The 25,388-nt window shown below is 41.3% G+C and overlaps 1 protein-coding gene across 5 annotated transcripts in view; it reads left to right on the forward strand.

Annotated features, from left to right (window-relative positions):
- Positions 1-4,334: 4,334 nt before the first annotated feature.
- The window catches only part of LOC139534256 (platelet-activating factor acetylhydrolase IB subunit alpha2-like), a 28,437-nt gene continuing 7,383 nt past the window's right edge, over positions 4,335-25,388 (forward strand). The window contains exons 1-5 of one of the 5 annotated variants that reach the window (XM_071333271.1): positions 4,336-4,708; positions 5,210-5,291; positions 17,627-17,716; positions 19,283-19,399; positions 19,543-19,665. In XM_071333271.1, coding sequence (XP_071189372.1) covers positions 5,211-5,291; positions 17,627-17,716; positions 19,283-19,399; positions 19,543-19,665 — 411 coding nt within the window. In that variant the 5' untranslated portion in view covers positions 4,336-4,708; position 5,210. Of the gene's footprint in view, positions 4,709-4,746; positions 5,112-5,209; positions 5,292-17,626; positions 17,717-19,282; positions 19,400-19,542; positions 19,666-25,388 lie in introns of those variants that run through there. The other 4 variants (XM_071333262.1, XM_071333279.1, XM_071333298.1 and 1 more) reach the window with 4 other exon arrangements.

A 25,388-nucleotide genomic window follows, 5' to 3' on the forward strand; every position in this document is an offset into this window, starting at 1 on the left:
TATGTGTATGGCGTCGTGTGGGCGAGTGGTTTGCTGATGTCAACATTATGAACAATGTTGACATCATGGTGGAGGTTATGGTATGGGCAGGCATAAGCTACAGACAATGAACATTTTATTGATGGCAATTTGAATACATAGAAATACTGTGACAAGATCCTGAGGCCCATTGTGAGGCCCATTTTTTGAAGGTACTGTATCTGTGACCAACAGATGCATATCTGTATTCACAGTCATGTGAAATCCATAGATTAGGGCTTAAAGATGTATTTCAATTGACTGATTTCCTCATATGAACTGTATATCAGTAAAGTCTTTGAAATTGTTGCATGTTGCGCTTATATTTTTGTTCAGTATATATGGGTAATGCAAAGGCAAAGTGCAGTATTTACAATCTAAATGTATTTATCCAACTTGTTGTTTTTCTGTTTGATGGAAACAGTTTGAGAGTTCTAACTACATTCCAACTGTATTTAATGGTTTTATGTAGTAATGTTTTCATGTTTTGAATGATGTATTGTAGTAGTAACCCTCAAACATGTATACTGTAGTTAGACCTAAAGTGTATTTGGTAAGTTTCCAGACCCCTTCACTTTTTCCACATTTTGTTACATTACAGCCTTGTTCTAAAATGGATGAAATTGTTTTTTTCCCTCATCAATCTACACACAATATTCCATGATGACAAAGTAAAAACAGATTTTTTTAAATTTGTGTGGGATAAAAAATAAATGTCACATTTACATAAGTATTCAGACCCTTTACTCAGTACTTTGTTGAAGCACCTTTGGCAGCGATTACAGCCTCGAGTCTTCTTGGTTATGATGCTGCAAGCTTGACACACCTGTATTTGGGGAGTTTCTCCCATTCTTCTCTGCAGATCCTCTCAAGCTCTGTCAGGTTGGATGGGTAGTGTTGCTGCACAGCTATTTTCAGGTCTCTCCAGAGATGTTCGATTTGGTTCAAGTCTGGGCTCTGGCTGGGGCACTCAAGGACATTCAGAGACTTGTCCCGATGCCACTCCTGTGCTGTCTCGTCTGTGTGCTTAGGGTCGTTGTCCTGTTGGAAGGTGAACCTTCACCCAAGTCTGAGGTCCTGAGCCCTCTGGAACAGGTTTTCATTAAGGATCTCTCTTTGCTCTGTTCATCTTTCCCTAGATCCTGACTAGTCTCCCAGTCCCTATGACTGAAAAACAACCTCACAGCATGATGCTGCCACCACCATGCTTCACCGTAAGGGGTGGTGCAAGGTTTCTTCCAGACGTGATGCTTGGCATTCCTGCCAAAGATTTAAATCTTGGTTACATCAGACCAGAGAATCCTTTAGGTGCCTTTTGGCATACTCCAAGTGGGCTGTCATGTGCTGTTTACTGTGGAGTGGCTTCTGTCTGGCCACTCTACCATTGGTGTGTAATGAGGAGGAAACAGACCTTGCACTTGACACATTTATGAAATTGCTTATTCCAGTTACTAATAAGCATGCACGCATTAAGAATATGACTGTAAAAACTGTTAAATCCCCGTTGGTTGATGAGGAATTGAAAAATTGTATGGTTGAGATGGATGAGGCAAAAGGAATGGCAAATAAGTCTGGCTGCAAAACCAATTGGCAAATATACTGCAAATTGAGAAATCATGTAACTAAACTGAATTTAAAAAATAAACTACACTATCAAACAAAGATAAATGATATAAAGAATGATAGTAAAAAGATTTGAAGCACCTTAAATGAAATTTTTGGGAAAAAGGCAAATTCAGTTCCATCATTCATTGAATCAGATGACTCATTTATCACAAAACCGACTGATATTGCTAACTTCTTTAATGATTTTTTCATTGGCAAGATTAGCAAACTTAGGCATGACATGCCAGCAACATACGCTGACACTACACATCCAAGCATATCTGACCAAATTATGAAAGACAAGTATTGTAATTTTGAATTCCGTAAAGTGAGTGTGGAAGAGGTGAAAAAATTATTGTTGTCTGTCAACAATGACAAGCCACCGGGGTCTGACAACTTGGATGGAAAATCACTGAGAATAATAGCTGACGATATTGCCACTCCTATTTCCCATATTTTCAAAGTAAGCATTTTAGAGAGTGTGTGCCCTCAGGCTTGGAGGGAAGCAAAAGTCATTCCGCCACCTAAGTAAAGCTCCCTTTACTGGCTCAAATAGTCGACCAATCAGCCTGTTACCAACGCTTAGTAAAGTTTTTGAAAAAATGGTGTTTGACCAGATACAATGCTATTTTACAGTAAACAAGTTGACAACAGACTTTCAGCACGCTAATAGGGTAGGACATTCAACAAGCACAGCACTTACACAAATGACTGATGATTGGCTGAGAGAAATTGATGATAAAACATTTGTGGGGGGTGTTTTGTTAGACTTCAGTGTGGCTTTTGACATTATCGATCATAGTCTGCTGCTGGAAAAACAAATGTGTCATGGCTTTACACCCCTTGCTATATTGTGGAAAAATAGTTACCTGCCTAACAGAACACAGAGGGTGTTATTTTAGGGAAGCCTCTCCCACAAAATCCAGGTAGAATCAGGAATTCCCCAGGGCAGCTGTCTAGGTCCCATCCTTTTTTCAATCTTTACTAACGACATGCCACTGGCTTTGAGTAAAGCCAGAGTTTCTATGTATACGGATGAATCAAAAATATACACGTTAGCTATTACAGCGACTGAAATGAGTGCAACACTTAACAAAGAGCATTATCAACAAGGCAGATCCTACAGGCTTTTGTCGCACCTGGACTACTGTTCAGTCGTGTGGTCAGGTGCCACAAAGTGGGACTTAGGAAAATTGCAATTGGCTCAGAACAGGGTAGCACAGCTGGCCCTTGGATGTACCAGTGAGCAAACATTAAAAATATGCATGTCAATCTCTCCTGTATCAAAGTGGAGGATATATTGACTTCATCACTACTTGTATTTGTGAGAGGTACTCTCATGCTGAAAGCACCAAGCTGTCTGTTTTTATTTTACCAGGCAAGTCAGTTAAGAACAAATTCTTATTTTCAATGACTGCCTAGGAACAGTGGGTTAACTGCCTTGTTCAGGGGCAGAACTACAGATTTTTACCTTGGGGATTCGATCTTGCAACCTTTCGGTTACTAGTTCAACGCTCTAACCACTAGGCTACCTGCCGCGCCAGCACACAGATCAGACACCCATGCATGCCCCACAAGACATGCCACCACAGGTCTATTCACAGTCCCCAAGTCCAGAACAGATGATGGGAGGTGCACAGTACTACATAGAGCCATAACTACATCTGTTCCACATCAGGTAACTCATGCAAGCAGTAGAAAGATTTAAAAAACAGATAAAAATACACCTTATGGAACAGTGGGGACTGTGAAGTAACACAAACATAGGCACAGACACATGCATACACACACACATGATAACATATGCACTATACACACATGTACACATAGGTTTTGTGTTGTAGATAATGTGGTGTGGAGTAGGGGCCTAAGGGCACACATTTAGTGTGTTTTAAAATCTGTTATGAATGTATTGTAATGTTTTTAAAATTGTATAACTGCCTTAATTTTGTCGGACCCCAGGAAGAGTAGCTGCTGCCTTGGCACAAGTTAATTGGGATCAATAATAAATACAAATACATGCGCAAAGGGGATTAATTTACAATTATAAACTGGGTGGTTGAAGCCCTGACTGGGTGGTTCGAGCCCCTCCCCTTAGCATTTGCCATATACCACACCCCCTCAGGCCTTATTGCTTAATTATAAACCTGGTTTGAGCCCTGAATGCTGATTGGCTGAAAGCCGTAGTATATCAGACCATATAGCACGGGTATGACAAAACATTACTTTTTACTGTTGGAATTACTTTGGTAACCAGTTTATTATAGCAATAAGGAATCCCGGTGTTTGCGGTATATGACCAATATCCCACGGCTAACGTCTGCGTTGCCTCATGCTTAAGAATAGCCATTAGCAGGTATGTTGGCCATATACCATACCCCCTTGTGCAAATGATCTAGCGAGTTTAATAAGGGTGAATTGTCTTTTATCTTGCCACATATTCAAAAAAAATATTCAAAAAAATATTCAAAAAAAATATTACGTCATGTTATAGCTTGCAATAATTATTATTTTGAGGAAACACGAATTTTCGTCTTTAGAAGTTACTCTGATATTCCTTCTTAATTGGCTCGATAACGTTGTGGGAAAAGGTTTTATTGTATAAATATGGCAACTCATCTCTTGCTGTGAAAAAGAAATGTGGCTAGTTTCAGGTCTTTTGTGCACATTTTCTGTGGTAATTGGGCTAGAATTTTTAGCTTGACCTGGCAACCCTGCTGGAGAGAGAAGGGAGGGAACAAAACGGAAACGTCGGATGCTGAAGAGCGGGAGGTTGGGTCGACTCGACCGATAAGTTTCACATTTAGAACAATCTCTGAGACATTTATTTTTGCAGATAGTTGATTGTTAGAGTAATAGAGAAGCTATATCGTAGTTCTTTATTGACAGGAAACGAGGAGCTAATTTATCAGGGTGAGTTGTTAGCCAGCTAACGTTAGCTTGTTAGCATCCAAGTGCGAGAGCAGAATCTGCACCGAAGCACTATCATCATTGGATGCAAAAAAATCGGAGCCGTGCAGGCTCCGTGCGCAAGGAAATATTCATGTTATATTGACAAGAACTAGCCATCATCAGAAGCTTCCAGGTACAAGGGGTAGGGTACGGCGGTTTCACGGGCTGACTGACTCGCGGGCTTGCGTTGTGTGTTGGTCGAGAGAGACAACAGCGACAGTCCGCAGTTATTAACGCAGTTTCTTGGGTCGTCTAGCATGGCCCTTTCATAATTCAAACTCAAATTAAGCTCGCAGAACTGCTAGCGCTAAGGACAGTGCGTTGTTGTTATCAGTAGATACGATGTGTGCGAAATTCCAGCCCTTTGGCTTCATTGCCCTCGCCTCGGTGTTGTCATTAGATTCTCCCGACCATCCCACCCCTGGCTGTCTGTGAGGCCTCCCAGCAGGCAATGTTGTCTCTCACCACCCACTCTGTGCACAAACCGAAAGCTAGAAGCTAGCCTCAACCACTTTCTGTCAATAGAAACCTACCAGGTGTTATTCTCCAGAGCATATTAATGGACATATTATGTTTTATTGTGTGTGTGTGTGTGTGTTGTAACGTTAATTCCTCTGTGATGTGTGTCTGATAGGATGAGTGGCGATGAGATGAACCCAGCAGCAGTGGCCCAGGCAGTGGAGGATATACAGGGAGACGACCGCTGGATGGCCCAGGTTAGTCGACCCTACTGCCTCTGTCTAACTGCACCATACTGTCCTGTCAGTAACTTACCCGAAGTACTCAGCCTCTACAAAACCTAAGGTCACTGATTCATGGTAATACATGTGTGTGTGTAGAAAACATAGAGAGAACCTAACATGGATGGAACAGAGAATCATGTCCATCTTAAATTCAATCTCCATCTCCACCAGTATGTAACAAATCAAATTGTAGTTGTTACATGCGCCAAATACAATGGGTGTAGACTTAACGGTGAAATGCTTGCTTACTAGCCCTTCCCAACGATGCAGAGTTTAAAAATAATAATGAAAAGAGAAATAGTAACACAAGGAATAAAATACACAAGAATGGAGATACACTATATATACAAAAGTATGTGGATTTGGCTATTTTAGCCACACCCGTTGCAGACAGGTGTATAAAATCAAGCACACAACCATGCAATCTGCATAGATCTCTATAGACAGACATTGGCAGTAGAATGTCCTTACTGAAGAGCTCAGTGACTGAACGTGGCACCGTCATAGGATGCCACCTTTCCAACAAGTCAGTTGTCAAATTTCTGCTCAACTAGAGCTGCCCCAGTCAACTGTATGTGCTGTTATTGTGAAGTGAAAATGTATAGGAGCAACAATGGCTCAGCCGTGAAGTGGTAGGCCACACAAGCTCACAGAACGGGACTGCCGAGTGCTGAAGTGCGTAGTGCGTAAAAATCGCCTGTCCTCGGTTGCCACACTCAGTACCGAGATCCCAACTTCCTCTGGAAGCAACGTCAGCACAAGAACTGTTCGTCTGGAGCTTCATGAAAGGGGTTTCCATGGCCGAGCAGCCGCATACAAGCCTAAGATCACCATGCGCAATGACAAGCTCCGGCTGGAGTGATGTAAATCTCGCCGCCATTGGACTCTGGAGCAGTGGAAACGTGTTCTCTGGACTGATGAACCACGCTTCACCATCTGGCCGTCCGACGGACGGATCTGGGTTTGGCGGATGCCAGGAGAATGCTACCTGCCCCAATGCATAGTGCCAACTGTAAAGTTTAGTGGAAGAGGAATAATGGTTTTGGGCTGTTTCTTCATGGTTCGGGCTAGGCCCCTTAGTTCCAGTGAAGGGAAATCTTACCGCTAAAGCATACAATGACATTCTAGATGTTTCTGTGCTTACAAAGCAAGGTCTATACAGAAATGGTTTGTCGAAATTGGTGTGGAAGAACTTGACTGGCCTGCACAGAGCCCTGACCTCAACCCCATCAAACACCTTTGGGATGAATTGGAAGGCAGACTGCGAGCTAGGCCTAATCGCACAACATCAGTGCCTGACCTCACTAATGCTCTTGTGGCTGAATGGAAGCAAGTCCCCGCAGCAATGTTCCAACATCTAGTGGAAAGCCTTCCTAGAAGAGTGGACCAACTCCATTAATGCCCATGATTTTGGAATGAGATGTTGGACGAGCAGGTATCCATATACTTTTGGCCATGTATTGTGTATATACAGGGAGTACTAGTAACACTAGGAATAAAATGCACAAGAATGGAGCTATATACAGGGAGTACCAGTACCAGATCAATGTGCAGGTGTATGATGTATTTGAGCTAGATACAGTATGTACATGAAGGCAGGGTAAAGTGACTAGGCATCTGGATAGATAATAATACGATTAAAATAAAGAACTGAGTAGCAGCAGCATATGATGAGTGTAAAAGTGTGTGTGGGTGATTCTCATTAAACCATGTCTGTGATGAATTCAGATACAGTGCCTTCAGAAAGGCTTAAATTCAACATTTTATTAAATACATTTTTTTCTCATCCATCTACACACAATTCCCCATAATGACGAAGTGAAAACCAGTTTTTAGAAATGCTAGCAAATTTATTGAAAATTAAATGCAGAAAAACAGTATCTCATTTACATAATTATTCACCTGAGTCGATATAAGAGCTAAGAGCTTTGCACTCTCTAAGAGCTTTGCAAACCAGGATTGTAAAACATTTGCCCATTTATTCTTTTCAAAATGTTACATGCTCTGTCAAATTGGTTGTTGATCATTGCTTTAAGTCAAAACTAACTCGGCCACTCAGGAACATTCACTGTCTTCTTGGTAAGCAGCTCCAGTGTAAATTTGGCCTTGTGTTTTAGGTTATTGTCCTCCTGAAAGGTGAATTCATCTCCCAGTGTCTAGTGGAAAGCAGACTGAACCAGGTTTTCCTCTAGGAGTTTGCCTGTGCTTAACTCCATTCCATTTATTTTTATCCTGAAAAACTACCCAGTCCTTAAAGATTACAAGCATACCCATAACATCATGCAGCCACTACTCTGCTTGAACATTTGTAGAGTGGTAATCAGTAGTGTGTTGTATTGGATTTTCCCCAAACATAACACTTTGTATTCGGGACGAAAAGTGACTTGCTTTACCACATTTTTTGCAGGTTTACTTTAGTGCCTTGTTTTATTTTTTACCCATCTACCAATAGGTTACCTTCTTTGCGAGGCATTGGAAAACCTTCCTGGTCTTTGTGGTTCGATCTGTGTATGAAATTCACTGCTCGACTGAGGGGCCTTACAGATAATTGCATGTGTGGGGTACAGAGATGAGCCAGTCCTTCAAAAATCATGTTCAACAGTCCATGCAATTTATTATGTGACTTGTTAAGCACATTTGTACTCTTATTTAGGCTTGCTATTACAAAGGGGTTGAATAATTATTGACTCAAGACATTTAAGCTTTTCAAATTGTTTTAATTTGTAAAAAAACAACAACAAAAAACATAATTCAACTTTGACATTATGGGGTATTGTGTGTAGGCCAGTGACGACAAATCTAAATGTAATACATTTTCAATTCAGGCTGGGGGTGTGAATACTTTCTAAAGGGACTCGTAAATTATTTACTTTCATATTAAGGCTCACTATGCTTGGTTTCTGGCTCTTTAATCTGTTTTGGGCTTAAATCTTAAGTGTAAAAAATGTAAATAATAATCTCATTAACGTAATACGTTCGGGTCCAAGGACTTTACATGCATTTAATTGCTAAAAAATAACGGTAACGCTTTACTTGACACACAGCGTCACAACACGTTATGACACGGTCATAACCATGTCATATGTCATAACAGCTGACATAACACTTTCATTACACATATATTTAGACCAGTTGTGATATATGTTGCGTTATTTTGTGGCTGACTATGACACCTACATAAATGTCAAAACCTACACAAGGCAAAACATTGCATTACACCATAAACATACTGTTGACAAGTAGGCTATGTTATATTACATTTTCAGAAATTGACCATATTAAATGATCATGGTAATTGTGCACACATTGATGTCAGACACGCACCTACCCCAATGCTCTGTTTCTGAAGACTGGGATGAATGTAGGAACAGATTTCAGCGGCAGGACTGATGACTGACAAGGGCATGTACCTGATAGGCCTATCTAGTTTATACGATTATGATGGTCGTAATTCTTCTTGACGTGTCATAGAGTGTATTTTCTTAGTTGTAAGTGACACAGGATGGTCATAATGCCTTATGATTTTCGTCATAAAGTGTATTTTCTACAAGTTATTTAAAATATGATGAAAAAAAATGTAAGGAATTCATTACAACAACAAAGGACTTTTGAATAAACACAAATACATTTTAATAAACGTGGGTTTTGACATAACCAGCCATAAAATAACGCTATATATGTCACAACAGCTGTATATATATGGGTCATGACAGTGTTATGACCATACTATGACAGATTATAACCTATGTCAGCTATTATGACATGATTATGTCCGTGTCATAATGTGTTTTTACGCTGGGTGTCAAGTAAAGTGTTACCAAAATAACTAACATATTTAATTAAAACCTATGAAATATTGTTTAAAGTGCTACGTATTCAAAGACAGTTATCATTTCTAGGTATTCCCGTTACAAACTAGTCATATTTTAGACAAAACATGTCTGAGCACGTGTTTCACATTACCGTAGTATTTCTTAATGTTCCTGTACAAAGTACAGTGTTTTTGTTTATTTATTTTGACCCATAATGCATTACTAAGAAGAGAAGATCAAAGATGGCTACAAGGTAAGCTGGTCTCTTTTATTATGTTTAAATTGATAATTGTCCTCTTACACCCCATTTAGCCATTTTAGATGACCATCACCATAACTGTGTAATACTTTGAGCAATATTATTGATTCAACTATTTACAGTATAATAGATTAGAAAGTGCATGAATAGATTTTTTGGGGTGCAGATTTTTCCCAGACCGAAAAAATGGTCTCCTGGTGTGGTTTAAGCATTGTTAGCACATTCAATTTTGTTGTTTTTCTTTTAGAAAAGTGATTTTTAAGAGGGGAAACCTGGAGGAAAAAAATCTGACCAACCACCACCCCTGCCCCTTCCATGACCATTTCGTGTCCCACCACTGCAAAAATAAAATATAGGGGAAGCACTTTGTTTTTTAAAGGCACATTACACTTAAAAATCTACATTTTGTCTGATGTTTTCAGAACTCAAAAGTGGTCTTTGGTCAACAAATGTCCCCATCCTAGACCATCTGTTTTGTAGATTCAGCTCAGCTGTATGCAAACAATCCAAAATGAATGAAAAAGTTGAGCACCAAAAAATCTTCCCTGATTTGTGGTGGGTATCTTTTCCACTGAAGACTAAACTTCTTGGTGTTATATTAGATTGTAAACTTTCATGGTCAAAGCATATTGATTATATTGTTGTAAAGATGTGGAGAGGTTTGTCTGTGATAAAGAGATGATCTTCTTTTTTAACATCACATGCTACCAAAAAGTCCTGCAAGCTCTGGTTTTGTTGCATCTTGACTATTGCCCAGTTGTATGGTCATGTGTGGCAAAAAAAGACAGAGAATGCTGCAGCTGGCCCAGAACAGAGCAGCACGTCTGGCCCTCAAATGTACACGGCGGACCAATGTCAATAACATGCAGGTCAGACTCTCCTGGTTCAGAGTGGATGAGAGATTGACTGCGTCACTGCTGGTCTTTGTAAGAAGTATTGACATGCTGAAAGTACAGAATTGTCTCTTCAGCCAGTTAACAGACAGCTCAAAACCTATACATATCCCACATGACACGCAATCGGGGTCTCTTCTTAGTCCGGAACAGAGGCTGGGAGACGCACAGTGCTGTATAGAGCAATGACTACATGGACTTCTCTTCCAACTCAGGCAAGCAATACAATCTCTTTAAAAAAAGAGAAGAAAAAAAGAAAACACCTCAAGGAACAATGAGGAGACACCCACACATTACTTGTAGTATTATTAATTTATTTTTCTTTATTTTCTAGTTCTTATTACTTTTTAAAATAGTCATATTGTTCTTTAGTCCTAGTGTTAGTTAAAATTTGTGTTCCTGTCAATTAGTGTTCTGTATTTGTCATGTTTTGTGTGGACCCCAGGAAGAATAGCTGCTGCTTCTTCAACAGCTAATGGGGTTCCGAATAAAAGCAATACAAACCATTTGGGTGGAGACATATAGTATGATGTTCTAATTGTTGGCATGCGATTTAGACTCTTCTTGAGATTACACTACTTTTGAGGTCTGAAAGCAACTGACAAACTTTGATATAAATTGTGTTAAGGGGACATTACACTCAAATTCCAACATTAATTCTCATTATGAATAGAAGATGATGCCAAAACTGGTGGTTTACCCAATACATTACATTACTGGGAGCTTACAGTGTATTCGGAAAGTTCAGACCCTTCCCTTTTTCCACATTTTGTTATGTTACAGCCTTATTCTAAAATGGATGGAATATTGTTTTTTCCATCCATCTACACACAAAGCCCCATAATGACAAAGCAAAAACAGGTTTTTAGAAATGTTTGCAATTGTCTTAAAAATAATAAACAGAAACACCTTATTTGCGTAAGTATTCAAACCCTTTGCTATGAGACTCAAAATTGAGCTCAGGTGCGTCCTATTTCCATTGATCATCCATGAGATGTTTCTACAACTTGATTGAAGCCCACCTGTGGTAAATTCAATTAATTTGACATGATTTGGAAATGCACCTGTCAGAGCAAAACGCCTTGAGTCTTCTTGGGTATGTGGTCGAAGGAATTGTCTGTAGAGCTCAGAGACAGGATTGTGTCGAGGCACAGATCTGGGGAAGGGTACCATCAAATTTCTGCTGCATTGAAGGTCCCCAAGAACACAGTGGCCTCCATCATTCTTAAATGGAAGTTTGAAACAACCAAGACTCTTCCTAGAGCTGGACTCTTAGACCATGAGAAACTAGATTCTCTGATCTGATGAAACCAAAATTGAACTCTTTGGCCTGAATGCCAAGCGTTACGTCTGGAGGAAACCTGGCACCATCCCTATGATGAAGCTTAGTGGCAGCATTATAATGTGTGGATGTTTTTCAGCGGCAGGGACTGGGAGACTAGTCAGGATCGAGGGAAAGATGAACGGAGCAAAGTACAGAAAGATCCTTGACCAAAACCTGCTCCAGAGTGCTCAGGACCTCCGACTGGGGCGAAGGTTCACCTTCCAACTGGACAACGACCCTAAGCACACAGCCAAGACAATGCAGGAGTGGCTTCGAAACAAGTCTCAATGTCCTTGAGTGACCCAGCCAGAGACCGGACTTGAACTCGATCGAACATCTCTGGAGAGACCTGAAAATAGCTGTGCAGCAACACTCTCCATCCAACCTGACAAAGCTTGAGAGGATCTGCAGAGAAGACTGGGAGAACTCACCAAATACAGTTGTGCCAAGCTTGTAGTGTCATACCCAAGAAGACTCAAGGCTTAATCACTGCCAAAGGTGCTTAAACAAAGTACTGAGTAAAGGGTCTGAATACGCATGTAAATGTGACATTTCTTTTTTAAATTTGTAATAAACTTGCAAAAATGTCTAAACCTGTATTTGCTCATTATGGGGTATTGTGTGTAGATTGAGGGGGTGTAAAAATATTTAATACATTTTAGAATAAGGCTGTAATGTAACAATATGGGGAAAAATCGCGGGATCTGAATACTTTCCAAATATACTGTATATAGAGAGTGTGCGACTCTATTTTTATAGCCTACAGTTTTACTCACTGTTAGTCAGCACCTCTACTAACTTTTTTGGGGTGTGTGCCAGCTCATGCTTTTCACAAGATAAATACACATCCCATGCCATTGATTGTGTAGAGCCAGTTGTATGCCTCAACACCATCATTTCCAGATCTTATTTGGTGCCTATCTTTTTCATTAATTTATGTAATATTTTTTTTGCATAATGGGTGTATTTACACAGTGAATGGCCTGGGATGTGAACTTAAAGGGATAGTTCACACACATTACAAAATGGCATATTGGTTTCCTTACTCTGTAAGTGGTCTATGAACGAGATAAGACTATCTATGCTTGTATTTTGTTTACCTGGTCACTGTCTCCAACTTTGTAGCATTTATAGCACAAAACCAATGAAAGTTATTATCCATGATATTAGAATTTTTCGCATTTCATTTCCATATCTTAAATTAACTTTATTGAGCTATGCAATGCTTCTTTTTTTACACTTTTGGATGATTTGGATATGGAGCGTGAAAATGCTTATGTCGGGGATATCCACTTGCAATGGTTTTGTGCTATAAATGCTAAACAAAACCAAAGCATGGTTTGCTATCTTACCTTGTTCATCAACTGCTTACAGGGTAAGGAAACCAATTTACCAATGTAATATTTTTATTTGGGTGAACTATCCCCATAAGATTTTTGAGGTATGAAAACATCGGACAAACATTACATGTTTGAGTGTAATGCTCCTTTTCGGGGTTGTTTAATAATAAACAGAACAATCTGATTAATCTAAACTTATTTTTATTAAGATTGGCAGATAAGGAAAGAAAGCTTCAAAAGCTAGGGTGGAGAAGCATAAAAAAGCAACTGTACAGAAGAAAGGAAAGAGAGGTTGCAGATGAGTGTTATTGATGACTCACTTGTCCTTGCAGAAAGGTTTGCTAACAGTGCACTTGACATTGATTTTAGATCTGTGTTGTAACCAGGGCTCTAATAAATAAAAAATATAATTGGTAGCACTGTTTTTCATTGGTAGAAAAGTTAGGAGCACCACATTCAATTTAGAAGCAGCAAAAAAATAGATTTTTAAGATATAGCCTACAGTACCTACTTACTTTTGAAGTACATCTCCTGAAGAAGATATACATTTCCTTTCTTTCTGTGCCACCAAATGTTTGCATATACTGGTAAAGTTACCAGGTTGTTAGTAGACTTGCATGATATGGGCAAAAACAAATATTGCGATTTAACTTGCGCTATAGATTCCAACAGTTCACCCAAATGTTTTGGATCATAGAAATAGAATGATTATTCAAACAGCAAATGAAAAAGCCAGGTAGGAGTTATGACAGGGTATGAATCAAAGTGTTGGTTGGTGTTTCCCACGGGACCCTAATCGCATTTGAATAGCATTTAGACAAATATTCAGAACATTAATCAATCACATTTATTTATAAAGCCCTTTTTTCATCAGCCGATGTCACAAAGTGCTGTACAGAAACCGAGCCTAAAACCCCAAACAGCAAGCAATGCAGATGTAGAAGCATGGTGGCTAGGAAAAACTCAGAAATACCAGAACCCTAGAGAGGAACCAGGCTCTGAGGGGTGGCCAGTCCACTTCTGGCTGTGCCTGGTGCGTTGCACAAACAACATGCTGATCTACACCACCACTGGTAGCAACCTGTATTAGAGCTAATGTTTGCTTTGCCCTAGCTGGTGCATTTAGCTAAATGGCATTTCACTAAACTCAGCAAAAAAAGAAACGTCCCTTTTTCAGGGGACGTTTCTTATAGTTATATTACAGTACGTAGAAACATGTCAAACGATGTATAGAATCAATCTTTAGGATGTTTTATCATAAATCTTCAATAATGTTTCAATCGGACAATTCCTTTGTCTTTAGAAATGAAAAGGAACGCAGCTCGCTCTCACGGCCGCGCGCCTGACTTAGCTCATGGCATTCTGCCTAGACCTCTTAGTCAAACAGCTCTTATTGGCTCCCCCTTCATAGTAGAAGCCTGAAACAAGGTTCTAAAGACTGTTGACATCTAGTGGAAGCCTTAGGAAGTGCAATATGACCACATAGACACTGTATATTGGATAGGCAAAGACTTAAATCTACAAACCTCAGATTTCCCACCTCCTGGTTGGATTTTTTTCTCTGGTTTTTGCCTGCCATATGAGTTCTGTTATACTCACAGACATCATTCAAACAGTTTTAGAAACTTCAGAGTGTTTTCTATCCAAATCTACTAATTATATGCCTATTCTAGCCTTTGGGCCTGAGTAGCAGGCAGTTTACTCTGGGCACCTTATTCATCCAAGCTACTCAATACTGCCCCCCCAGTCCCAAAGAAGTTAAAACAGAAATAATTTATAAAAATCCAGGTTATGAACATGTCACATGTTACGGTAATGACAACTGATTAAAATGAAAATATACTTAAATCAAAATGACCTTTTTTTAATCTTAGGCAATTAGGCATTACAAAATAAAAAGTGTTTTGCCTGTGAATTTTCAAAATGTACCAAGTTCGTGAGAATCACCCACGTGTGTTTGAGTTGTCGGTAGAGATCTTCACGAATCCACCTGTACGCGAATACCCGATCCTGTACCCGAATTCTAAATAATGTTGCGGGTCTCGGTCGGTTCTGATATGATTGTCATGGGTCTCGGATATGTGTAATTTTGAGAGCGAGAGACGTTATGTTGCTGCTCTTGCTTTTCACGATAGTGGAGGGTGGCGTGTGTAAATTGTTCTTGTTGGGCGGCCAATCATAAGTCATCAAAGCGGCAATAGGTTACAGTCATAGAGCCTCTGTTTGGCAAAAGTTAGGAGATATCTAAACAATGGAAGATGGAATTAAAAGTTAAAGGAGAAGGATCGGGTACAACGACCAAGAGCCAACTGGCAGGCTGCTACTTAATATTCTGAATGGAGTTATTTGTAACTGTAGGATGGGAAAGCTCATGCACTGCAGCCTCAATTAGCCTAGCTAGCTAACATTAGCTAGCGTAACTAGCTTCTCCCGGTTTGACTCAGTCAAGACGGGTACTACGTTAACATATTTGATGATAAATTACTTAGCTATGGCAGCTATTAGTCTACTATAGCACGAGTCTACTTGGTCGGTTCCTGTCTCTCCCTCCCTGCTTCCTGTCACTCATTCACAGTACGGCCCCTCCCCCGCCTGCTAGAGTGGCACCTCTCTCCTCCTTGCGCTTTATCAGCTCCGGTTAATAAAGTAGCTTAAAAAATGACTTTTCTGCAGCTTCCCTCACTCAGACCGGATCTGGATCCGACCAGGTCTATACGAAATGGGTCTAGCTTTTCTCTGGTCCGTTCGGAGCGGGTCTCTATATATAAAACAATTATTTGTGCATATTGGGTCTGGGTGGGGCAACCCCAGGTCCATTTTAGAAGGGGTAAAACTTTTTGAACCCGTGAAGACCTCTAGTTGTTTGTGTGTAAAAGCCAATTCATGCTTAATCCAAAATGTGGTCGGAGACTCCACATTGAGGCTATGATGCAATTGCGGAGCCTCCAGAGGCATGCAGAGGCCAAATTGAGCTCCATAACGCATCGCCGTGCGCCTCCCAAATTCTGTAACAATGTGGAGGGCTCCACATTGACATGATTGTTTGATGGTAGGTGGGGGCGGGAGGTCCTGTATAAACACACTCACTTCCTTGACAACAGCTCTGCTCAACAGCTCTGCTCAACAGCTCTGCGCTGCTCAACAAAGCGCAAGAAGTATGAATGCCCTGACTTCTGCTGAGGCCGTATCACATGCAGCGCCTTTTAGGCTTGGGAGATATCCAGATTGTCATACCGACCTTGTGCCATACCGGAATATTTGGTAATACTGGCACTGAACACAAGGGCTGCTGTTTTCAAAGCCCACTCATACTTTGTAATCCTAAGGTTAGCAATGCTAACAAGTACATGTCAAATCCCGTAGAGAATGCTAACTAAATGCAAACGAGCGCATTGCAAACATTTCATACAGTGTCTGACCTAAACTATACAAGTAACTCAAGTGCTTCTCACAGTTTGTTGCACGCACAAAACAAATATTAGGCAGCAAGGCTCTTGATCCAGGAGGAGATTCTCTGCTGTTACCAAGGGAACGCTTGGTTTCGGAAGACGCTAACCAGTAAATTAGCAAACTAAATCTAAACTGCAGAGCATTTATCACATTTTAGACAGTTAATATAATAGTTATAAGATATCTAGCTGATTAACATTACATGGAGCATGCTGCACAACAGTTGGTCTCTCGTCGTTGTGTGCTTGTAAACAAGCACCAGGTGACGTGACTGGGGACTACCAGAGGTATTGACATGTTGAATGCACCGAGCTGTCTGTCTAAACTACTGGCACACAGCTCGGACACACATGCATACCCCAAAAGTCATGCCACAAGAGGTCTCTTCACAGTCCCCAAGTCCAGAACAGACTGGGAGGCACACAGTACTACATAGAGCCATGACTACATGGAACTCTATTCCAGATCAAGTAACTCATGCCAGCAGTAAAATTTGATTTAAAAAACAGATAAACACCTTATGGAACAGCGGGGACTGTGAAGCAACACAAACATTGGCACAGACACATGCATACACACCCACACACACACGATAACATACGCACTATACATACACATTAATTTACTACTGTAGATATGTGGGAGGGGGAGAGTATGGGCCTGAGGGCACACAGTGTGTTGTGAAATCTGTGAATGTATTGTAATGTTTATAAAATTGTATTAACTGCTGTAATTTTGCTGGACCCCAGGAAGAGTCAGCTAATAGGGATCCATAATAAGTAATAATAAATACCAGTAAGCTTCATAATGAAAATGATATGAAATTAAGAATGCAGTCTTCTTTATCTCCAAACGAATTGCACAAGTTGACTGCAGGGATTTACTTAGGTACAAATATTCAAATGTTTTAAAATAAATAGTTTCAATGGTATTGAAAAACCATCCCGTGGCTTTTTCCAAATACCCCTGTATACAGTATATATACGGTATATAAGGTATACCGCCCAGTCTTATGACTTGGGGGTAGAAGCTGTCTCTGAGCCTGTAGGTCCGGGAGCCGATGCTCCGGTACCACTTGCCAGACGGTAGCAGAGTGAACAATCTTATGTCTTTGGTGGCTGGAGTTTACCAAGCGGTGATGCAGCCAGTCAAGATGCTCTCGATGGGGCAGCTGTAGAACTTTTTGGCTGTAAAGTGTCTGCCTGGGGATGACGTGTTGTGTTTCTGCAGCACACGCGGTTTGTTCAAGAGTGTAAGGATGCAGAACCAGAGGTGCTGTTTATTGGAGACTCCATGGTGCAGCTAATGCAGCAGTACGAGGTGAGAGAGGACAGATGCCTGTGTAGACAACATACTTTGTGTGTGTGTGTGTGTCAGGGTTTCCGTTAGCTGGTAACAGCTGGCTTTTGGCCCCCCAAAAATATAAATGAAAAGGCGATAAATACAATTTGGCGCCGGCCAATTGTCCGGGAGAATAAAAAAATTCCATTGCAAAATAACACATTAGCCTATTTATTGATTGTTCCCAGTCAATGTTGCGTGAGCGCTGCTGCTACAGCTCATCAAACAGCTAGCTGTTGGTTGCTACTGGAGTGAAACCTACCCAATCATTGCACTACACTTCTTAATGCAATCGCATGTTAAAAACGATGGCCAAGATTAAAAAGAGCTACTATTTTTATTTCTCAACTGGTAATTAAAGCGAGTTTCCCATTTGCCATTCAAGTACATAGGCAACTAGGCAAGCCTCAGCAGGTCACACACCACTTTGCAATGAGCTGGAGTCAGTAGGCTTATCCATTTTGAAAATGTATACATATTTGTTTGAAACCTGAATGTTTTACTGCATATAATGAGGCATGTCTTACCTTGCTTCAAAGTAGCTTAGCCAAAATCCAACCAAACGTGCAGGCAGTTATTTTATAGACTTCCATATACCATTGAAAACAGTAGCCTATTTCTCTCATGTTCTATTGGTTTTCAAATCAACTTTCTTTCATTGTCCAGTAGCCAAATGCACAATCCTAGTCATATTAGCAACTCATGCTAGTTCTTGCATCTTTAGATCTCCCCTCTTTCAAAATTTGTAATGGATATTTTAATTTGTCTCATGAAACCACTCAAATGTGCGGCGCGCTTTTGACAATGTTTTCCCGCTAATTGCATTAGGTAAAGAACAGTCGCATGTAGCCTACTGCCATGTGCGCATTTCTGCGCTCATAATGTGAAAAAATAATAGTTTACCAACATTTAAGCTAAACATTCTGATCTGTTGCATGAGCCTCATTGCGTTTACATTATTTTGACTGTTGCCTAGGCCTACAGGTTGTATGAATTTGGGATCTACCGTCCCACAACTTTCCCAGTGTGTGTTTGGAATGGGCTATTTCTTTCTTGCACAGAACGACAAGCTGACCAATAGAATAGGTTAACTTTTCTACTTTGGGGCATAGTAGATTGGCATAGGCTAGTGATTTTGCTGTTCGGAAAAGTAAATATGGACATCTTCAAATTGTGCATTCGGTAAGGATGGACGCCATTGCATCCTTGAGTTTTATGTTCTGTTAAGATTAATTACCATGAACTAAATGTGATTGCTGTCATTCTGAGCACTGTAGGTGGATGCCCTAATCCGGTTATGCACCCAATGCATATGGGTCCGGTAAATCTCTTAAATGTCTGTTAAATTAGAATGCTGCAGGTCAACTGTCCAGCACCACAACGGAAACCCTGGTGTGTGTGTGTGTGTGTGTAATACATCAGTTATAATACTGTGTATGTGTGGACCTCTGTGCATGTGTTAGTTGTTTACCTGTTGCTATGACACTGGTATTTTACACTAATCCTTGTCCTGGATCTCAACCTGCTACATCACTCACTCCACAGATCTGGCGGGAGCTCTTCTCTCCTCTGCACGCGCTCAACTTTGGCATCGGGGGAGACACCACCTGTAATGTGCTGTGGAGGCTGCAGAATGGAGAACTGGACAACATTGGGCCTAAGGTGAGACTCAATGGGCCAGCACAGGCTCTGAGAGAGGAAAGGGCACAGCACAGGTGGACAGTTGTGGTCCTGGAGTGCTTTTCATCCAGATCAGAACTATAACATCTGATTAAACTAATCAATACCTCGTTGGTCCCCTTCAGGTGACGGTGGTGTGGGTAGGAACCAACAATCATGAGCATTCGGCAGAGCAAGTTGCAGGGGGAATCCTTGCCATTGCACAACTGCTCACCTCCCGTCTTCCTAAGACTAAGGTTGTTGTTCTGGTAAGTGAAAGTTTTTGTTATTTTTGTACAGTGGAGTGTACCATTATGCAATCTCATGCAGGGTTTGCATTCAGATTCAGAAAGTGTAATTGTCCCTTTGGTAATTTGGTTTGCTTTATCACCTCAGTGTCAATACTGTACTATATGAGCCAGACCTGGGTTCCGATACTATTTCAAATATCTCAATTACTTTCACATACTGTACATACAAAGTAAGTATTCAGATATATTTGATTTAAAAGACAAGTAGTTGAATATTTTAATGTATTTGGAAATACACTTTGAAAGTATTTTAAAATATGGAGTGATCTCATTGCCAACAGAGATTGTATTTGAATTCCATAATTTTGAATTTGTGTTAGGATATTGAATTGGGATGTAATATTTTTTAATTGAATCGTTGATTTCATGATTTGAAACTGAATTGAGTGAACACAGTGTTTTACACATGCACATGGAGTAGCCAGCCAAATACAGTGCATTCGGAAAGTATTCAGACCCCGTGGCTTTTTCCATATTTTGTTACGTTACAGCCTTATTCTAAAATGTATTAATGTATTTTTTCCCTCATCAATCTACACACAATACCCAATACAAATGTATAAATACATAAAAAACTGAAATAGTACATTTATATAAGTATTCAGACCCTTTAACTCAGTACTTTGTTGAAGTACCTTTGTCAGCGTTTACAGCCGTGAGTATGACACTACAAGCTTGGCACACCTGTTTTTGGTGAGTTTCTCCCATTCTCTGCAGATCCTTTCAAGCTCGGGCAGGTTGGTTGGGGAGCATCGCTGCACAGCTATTTTCAGGTCTCTCCAGAGATGTTCAATCGGGTTCAAGTGGCTGGGCCACTCTAGAACATTCAGAGCCTTGTCTCGAAGCCACTCCTGCGTTGTCTTGGCTGTGTGCTTAGGGTCGTTGTCCTGTTGGAAGGTGATCCTTCGCCTCAGTCTGAGAACCTGCTCCTGAGCGCTCAGGACTTCATCAAGGATCTCTCTGTACTTTGCTCCATTCATCTTTCCCTCGATCCTGACTAGTCTCCCAGTCCCTGCCACTGAAAAACTTCCCCACAGCATGTTGCTGCCACCACCATGCTTCACCTTAGGGATGGTGCCAGGTTTCCTCCATACATGATGCTTGGCATTCAGGCCAAAGAGTTCAATCTTGATTTCATCAGACCAGGTAATCTTGTTTCTCATTGTCTGACAGTCCTTTAGGTTCCGTTTGGCAAACTCCAAGCAGGCTGTCATATGCCTTTTACTGAGGAGAGGCTTCTGTCTGGCCACTCTACCATAGAAGCCTGATTGGTGGAGTGCTGCAGAGATGGTTGTCTTTCTGGAAGGTTCTCTCATCTCCACCGAGGAACTCAGGAGCTCTATCAGTGACCATCAGGTTTTGGACACCTCCCTGACCAATGTCCTTCTTCCCTGATTGTTCAGTTTGGCCGGGCGACCAGCTCTAGGAAGAGTCTTGGTGGTTCCAAACTTCTAACATTTAAAAATGACGAAGGCTACTGTGTTCCGGGGGACCTTCAATGCAGCAGAAATTGGTACCCTTCCCCAGATATGTGCCTCAACGCAATCCTGTCTCTGAGCTCTACGGACACTTCCTTCAACGACATGGCTTGGCTTTTGCTCTGACATGCATTGTCAACTGTGGGTCCTTATATAGACAGGTGTGTGCCTTTGCAAATCATGTCCAATCAATTGAATTTACCACAGGCGGACTCCAATCAAGTTGTAGCAACATCTCAATGATGATCAATGGAAACTGGATGCACCTGAGCTCAATTTCGAGTCTCATAGCAAAGGGTCTGAATACTTATGTAAATAAGGTATTTCTGTTTTTAATTTTGTATACATTTTCAAAAGTTTTCTACAAACCTGTTTTCACTTTGTCATTATTTGGTATTGTGTGTAGATTGATGAGGAAAAACATTTATTTAATCCATTTTAGAATAAGACTGTAACGTAACAAAATGTGGGAAAAGTCAAGGGGTCTGAATACTTTCCGGATGCACCGTAGAAAAAAGAGTGGGTTAAGACATTTTTGCCAAACAAGCTGTGTTTTGGTGGGCTCTGGTACATTCTAATGCCTTGATTCCGTTCGAAAAACAGCAAAATTATTATTTTGTTTACAGTTACTGAAAATGTATGAATTCAGTGTGTTAGTTGTTTTGGATATTGTCTAGGCAAAGACCTATATGATCATGAGAACATTAAACCTTTTTTAACATTTAAGCTGTCTTCTCTTGAGATTAAAGTCTTTTCCTGCAAGATATGAATTGGCACCATTATATTTGTTTTTTAAATGATATATTTTATTAAAAAAGAAAAATGAAGTAAATAGCCCAAATGATCTTGATATATAAATTAAAGATACCTTTTTAAATCAAACTAGTTGTGTGATGGACACTTTCATATTATGAAATGGATCTCTAAACAGAACAGATGTTCACATGTTAACCTCCTAGAGCAGGGATGGGCAAGTTTGATGGGGATGGGGGCCACCAAAAATTCCGAACTCAAGAGGGTCCGCAGTTGCTCGCTGGTCTGCTTACCCACATCCATACCCCACACAGTCTTGACAGGGAAGATAACATTTTTACGTTTTAGAGTACATTTTGTGCATTTGTACACATTTTGCCATGGGGTGTAGAGAAAATGTTGCAGTTTCTAAGCAAGTTTGCTGCAATTCTATACATTTTGCCATGGGGCAGAGAAGATTTAGCAATTGTATAACTAATGTAATGCCATTTTACTTATTTTGCTATGTTGCGGAAGGGAAAATTAGATGTTTTACAGTTATTTTCTTTCAATTCTACACATTTTGCCATAGGGTGGAGAGATATTTGCAGTTTTTAATATGATATATGACTGAGACTAACAACCAAAATCAATGGGGGTCCCACTGCTGGTAATTTGACCATGATAACAAGTTTAGATATTTGGCAACTAAACTAATTTAGCAATCTAAAAAATGGAGGGGAATTGATCCGTGTCCCTTCAAAGGGGTGTGGGCTGCCAGTTGCCCATCCCTGCGCTAGAGTCTAAGGGCCCAGGGCTGGGTTTCTACTAAGCTAAGATATGGAGTTCTTTTAAGATGGTCATACCAAGGATCATTTAGCTATTTGATTTTGACCCCTGTATTCATTTAACCAGGGAGACACATTGAGACTTAGGTCTCATTCACAAATGTGCCCTGGGAACAAGAGTCATCACATCAGCACACAAACAATTATATACATACAATATACACATTAGCCATTATAATCAAATACATTTTATTTTATTTTTTATCCTTAACCAGTTTCCTAAATGTATCCAGGGACACCAAATCATTCAAAGGAAGTGACTATTCCACGCGAGGTGCCTGATATGAAAAAGTAGATCTTCCGAACTCTGTGGTTACCAAGGGAGTCATCATCGTTAACCAACCCTGTGACCATTAACCAACCCTATTTTCCACGTACCAGAACCCATCACTACACTGGTAAAGGCCTATTTCCAAGACCTGCAATTATGTTTCACAACACCTGACTTCACAACAACATAGCAGCGCTTGGAAGTAGGCATAATGGCAGGCTGTACAATTTCAACTCTGGCCTTCACTATGGCCATGGAAGTCATCATCAAGGCATCGAGATGGGTGGTCGGCGGTGAGAGAACTAAGGAAGGGCTCCGTCTCCCACCTATCTGAGCATACATGGATGACATGACTACACTGACCACCACTGCAGCATGCACCAGGCGGCTACTTGCAAAACTGCAGGATAACATCAAGTGGGCCCGGATGAAAATCAAGCCAAGCAAATCTCGAAGCATCTCCATAGTCAAGGGACAGCTTAAAGATGTGAGGTTCTGCATTGAAGATGACCCGATACCAACGGTGTCTGAGCAACCCGTCAAGAGCCTGGGTAGATGGTACAACGAAAGCCTCCGGGATAAAGATCAAGTGCAGCAAGTAAGGCAGGACATCGCCGACGGTCTTGAGAACATCAACAAGACCCTACTGCCTGGGAAGCTCAAGCTTTGGTGCCTACAGTTTGGACTTCTCCCCCGGGTAATGTGGCCACTCACCGTCTATGAGGTCACAATAACAACAGTGGAGAAGATGGAGCGAACCTTTACCTCATACGTGAAAAAATGGCTGGGTGTCCCACAATGCCTGAGTAACATCGGCCTCTATGGTAAAGGGGTCATTGAACTACCTCTTACAAGTCTAACAGAGGAGTACAAGTGCTCTAAAGTAAGACTTCAGATGACATTGAAGGACTCCAAAGACCAGACCATTAGCCAGACCACAAACTGGACGGAAATGGACATCATCCAAGGCTGTGCAGCAAGCAACATCAGCCCTGAGACACCAAGACATTGTGGGGAATATCCAGCATGGAAGAGGAGGCTTTGGCCTGGCAGCAAGCAAACCAACGTTCCATAAGGCAACAACATCTGAACGCAGGAAGCTGGTGGTCGAGGAGGTGCGCAGACAGGAGGAGACTGCAAGAAGTGCAAAGGCTGTCTCTCTTGCTAAACAAGGGCAATGGACACGGTGGGAAGGCCTGGAGAGGAGAAAGATCAACTGGAGTGAGCTTTGGCAAATGGAGGCAAGCAACATCAGCTTCATCATAAGAGCTGTTTATGATATGCTTCCATCACCAAAAAACCTACATCAATGGTATGGCGAGGACCCGACCTGCCCCCTCTGCCCAGCTCCAGCGACTCTCAGGCATATAATGACAGGTTGCAAGACCAGTCTCTCACAAGGCCGCTACACCTGGAGGCACAATCAGGTCCTCAAGAGCCTGGCTGCAGCACTTGAGACCAAGAGGAGTGCAACTAATTCATTACCTCCAAAAACAAGCAATCCAGTCAAAACAACAACATTCATCCGGGAGGGACAGAAAAGGCCCAAGCATCCTCCTACGAAGCCAGAAACTGGACACCTAGCCACGGCCCGGGACTGGAAGATGCTTGTCGATATTGGCCAGCAACTCATTTTTCCACCTGAGATTGCTTCTACCAACCTTAGGCCAGACATGGTACTCTGGTCCCCTTCACGAAAGGCTGTGTACATCATAGAGCTCAAAGTCCCGTGGGAAAACTCTGTTGAAGAGGCCTACGAGCGTAAGAAACTGCGTTACACAGAGTTGGCAGCAGACGCAACTCAGCGTGGCTGGAATGCAAAAGTCTGGTCAGTTGAAGTGGGATGCAGAGGATTCGTGGCTTCTTCCACCATCAGGTTGCTGAAAGAACTTGGAATCCATGGACAGGCTCTGCGGCAGACTGTCAGAGCAGTTTCTCAAGCAGCTGAAAGAGGCAGCCAGTGGTTCTGGATCAAACGGAAGGACCCTTGCTGTGCTATAACTTCATGACCCCCCACCCCCACCTGAGAACCCAATTCAGATCCCTCCAACTTGAGGAGGACATATGAGGTATGCGGTCAGCTGTAGGGCTGGCTCAGGGAAGAGGACGCCCCTGCCTTGCATAGTCCCGTGGGAAATCTTAATTGGGCATGGGACACAAGCTAAGGCTTGATCACCCTTTAGCTGGCCACCTTTGAGGGTGTTTAGTGATTAAAGGCCGAAACACCCACTGATTCGAAGGCACACTACTGAGGATGTGTCCCAAAATTGACATCTTAACCCAGTCTAAGAAATAAACCTCCCATGCCACTCTGTCAACATCACGGCAAATCTCATGTGAGTGCATACCATC

This window comes from Salvelinus alpinus, chromosome 1 (genome assembly GCF_045679555.1).
Source record: "Salvelinus alpinus chromosome 1, SLU_Salpinus.1, whole genome shotgun sequence".
NCBI lineage: Eukaryota > Metazoa > Chordata > Actinopteri > Salmoniformes > Salmonidae > Salvelinus > Salvelinus alpinus.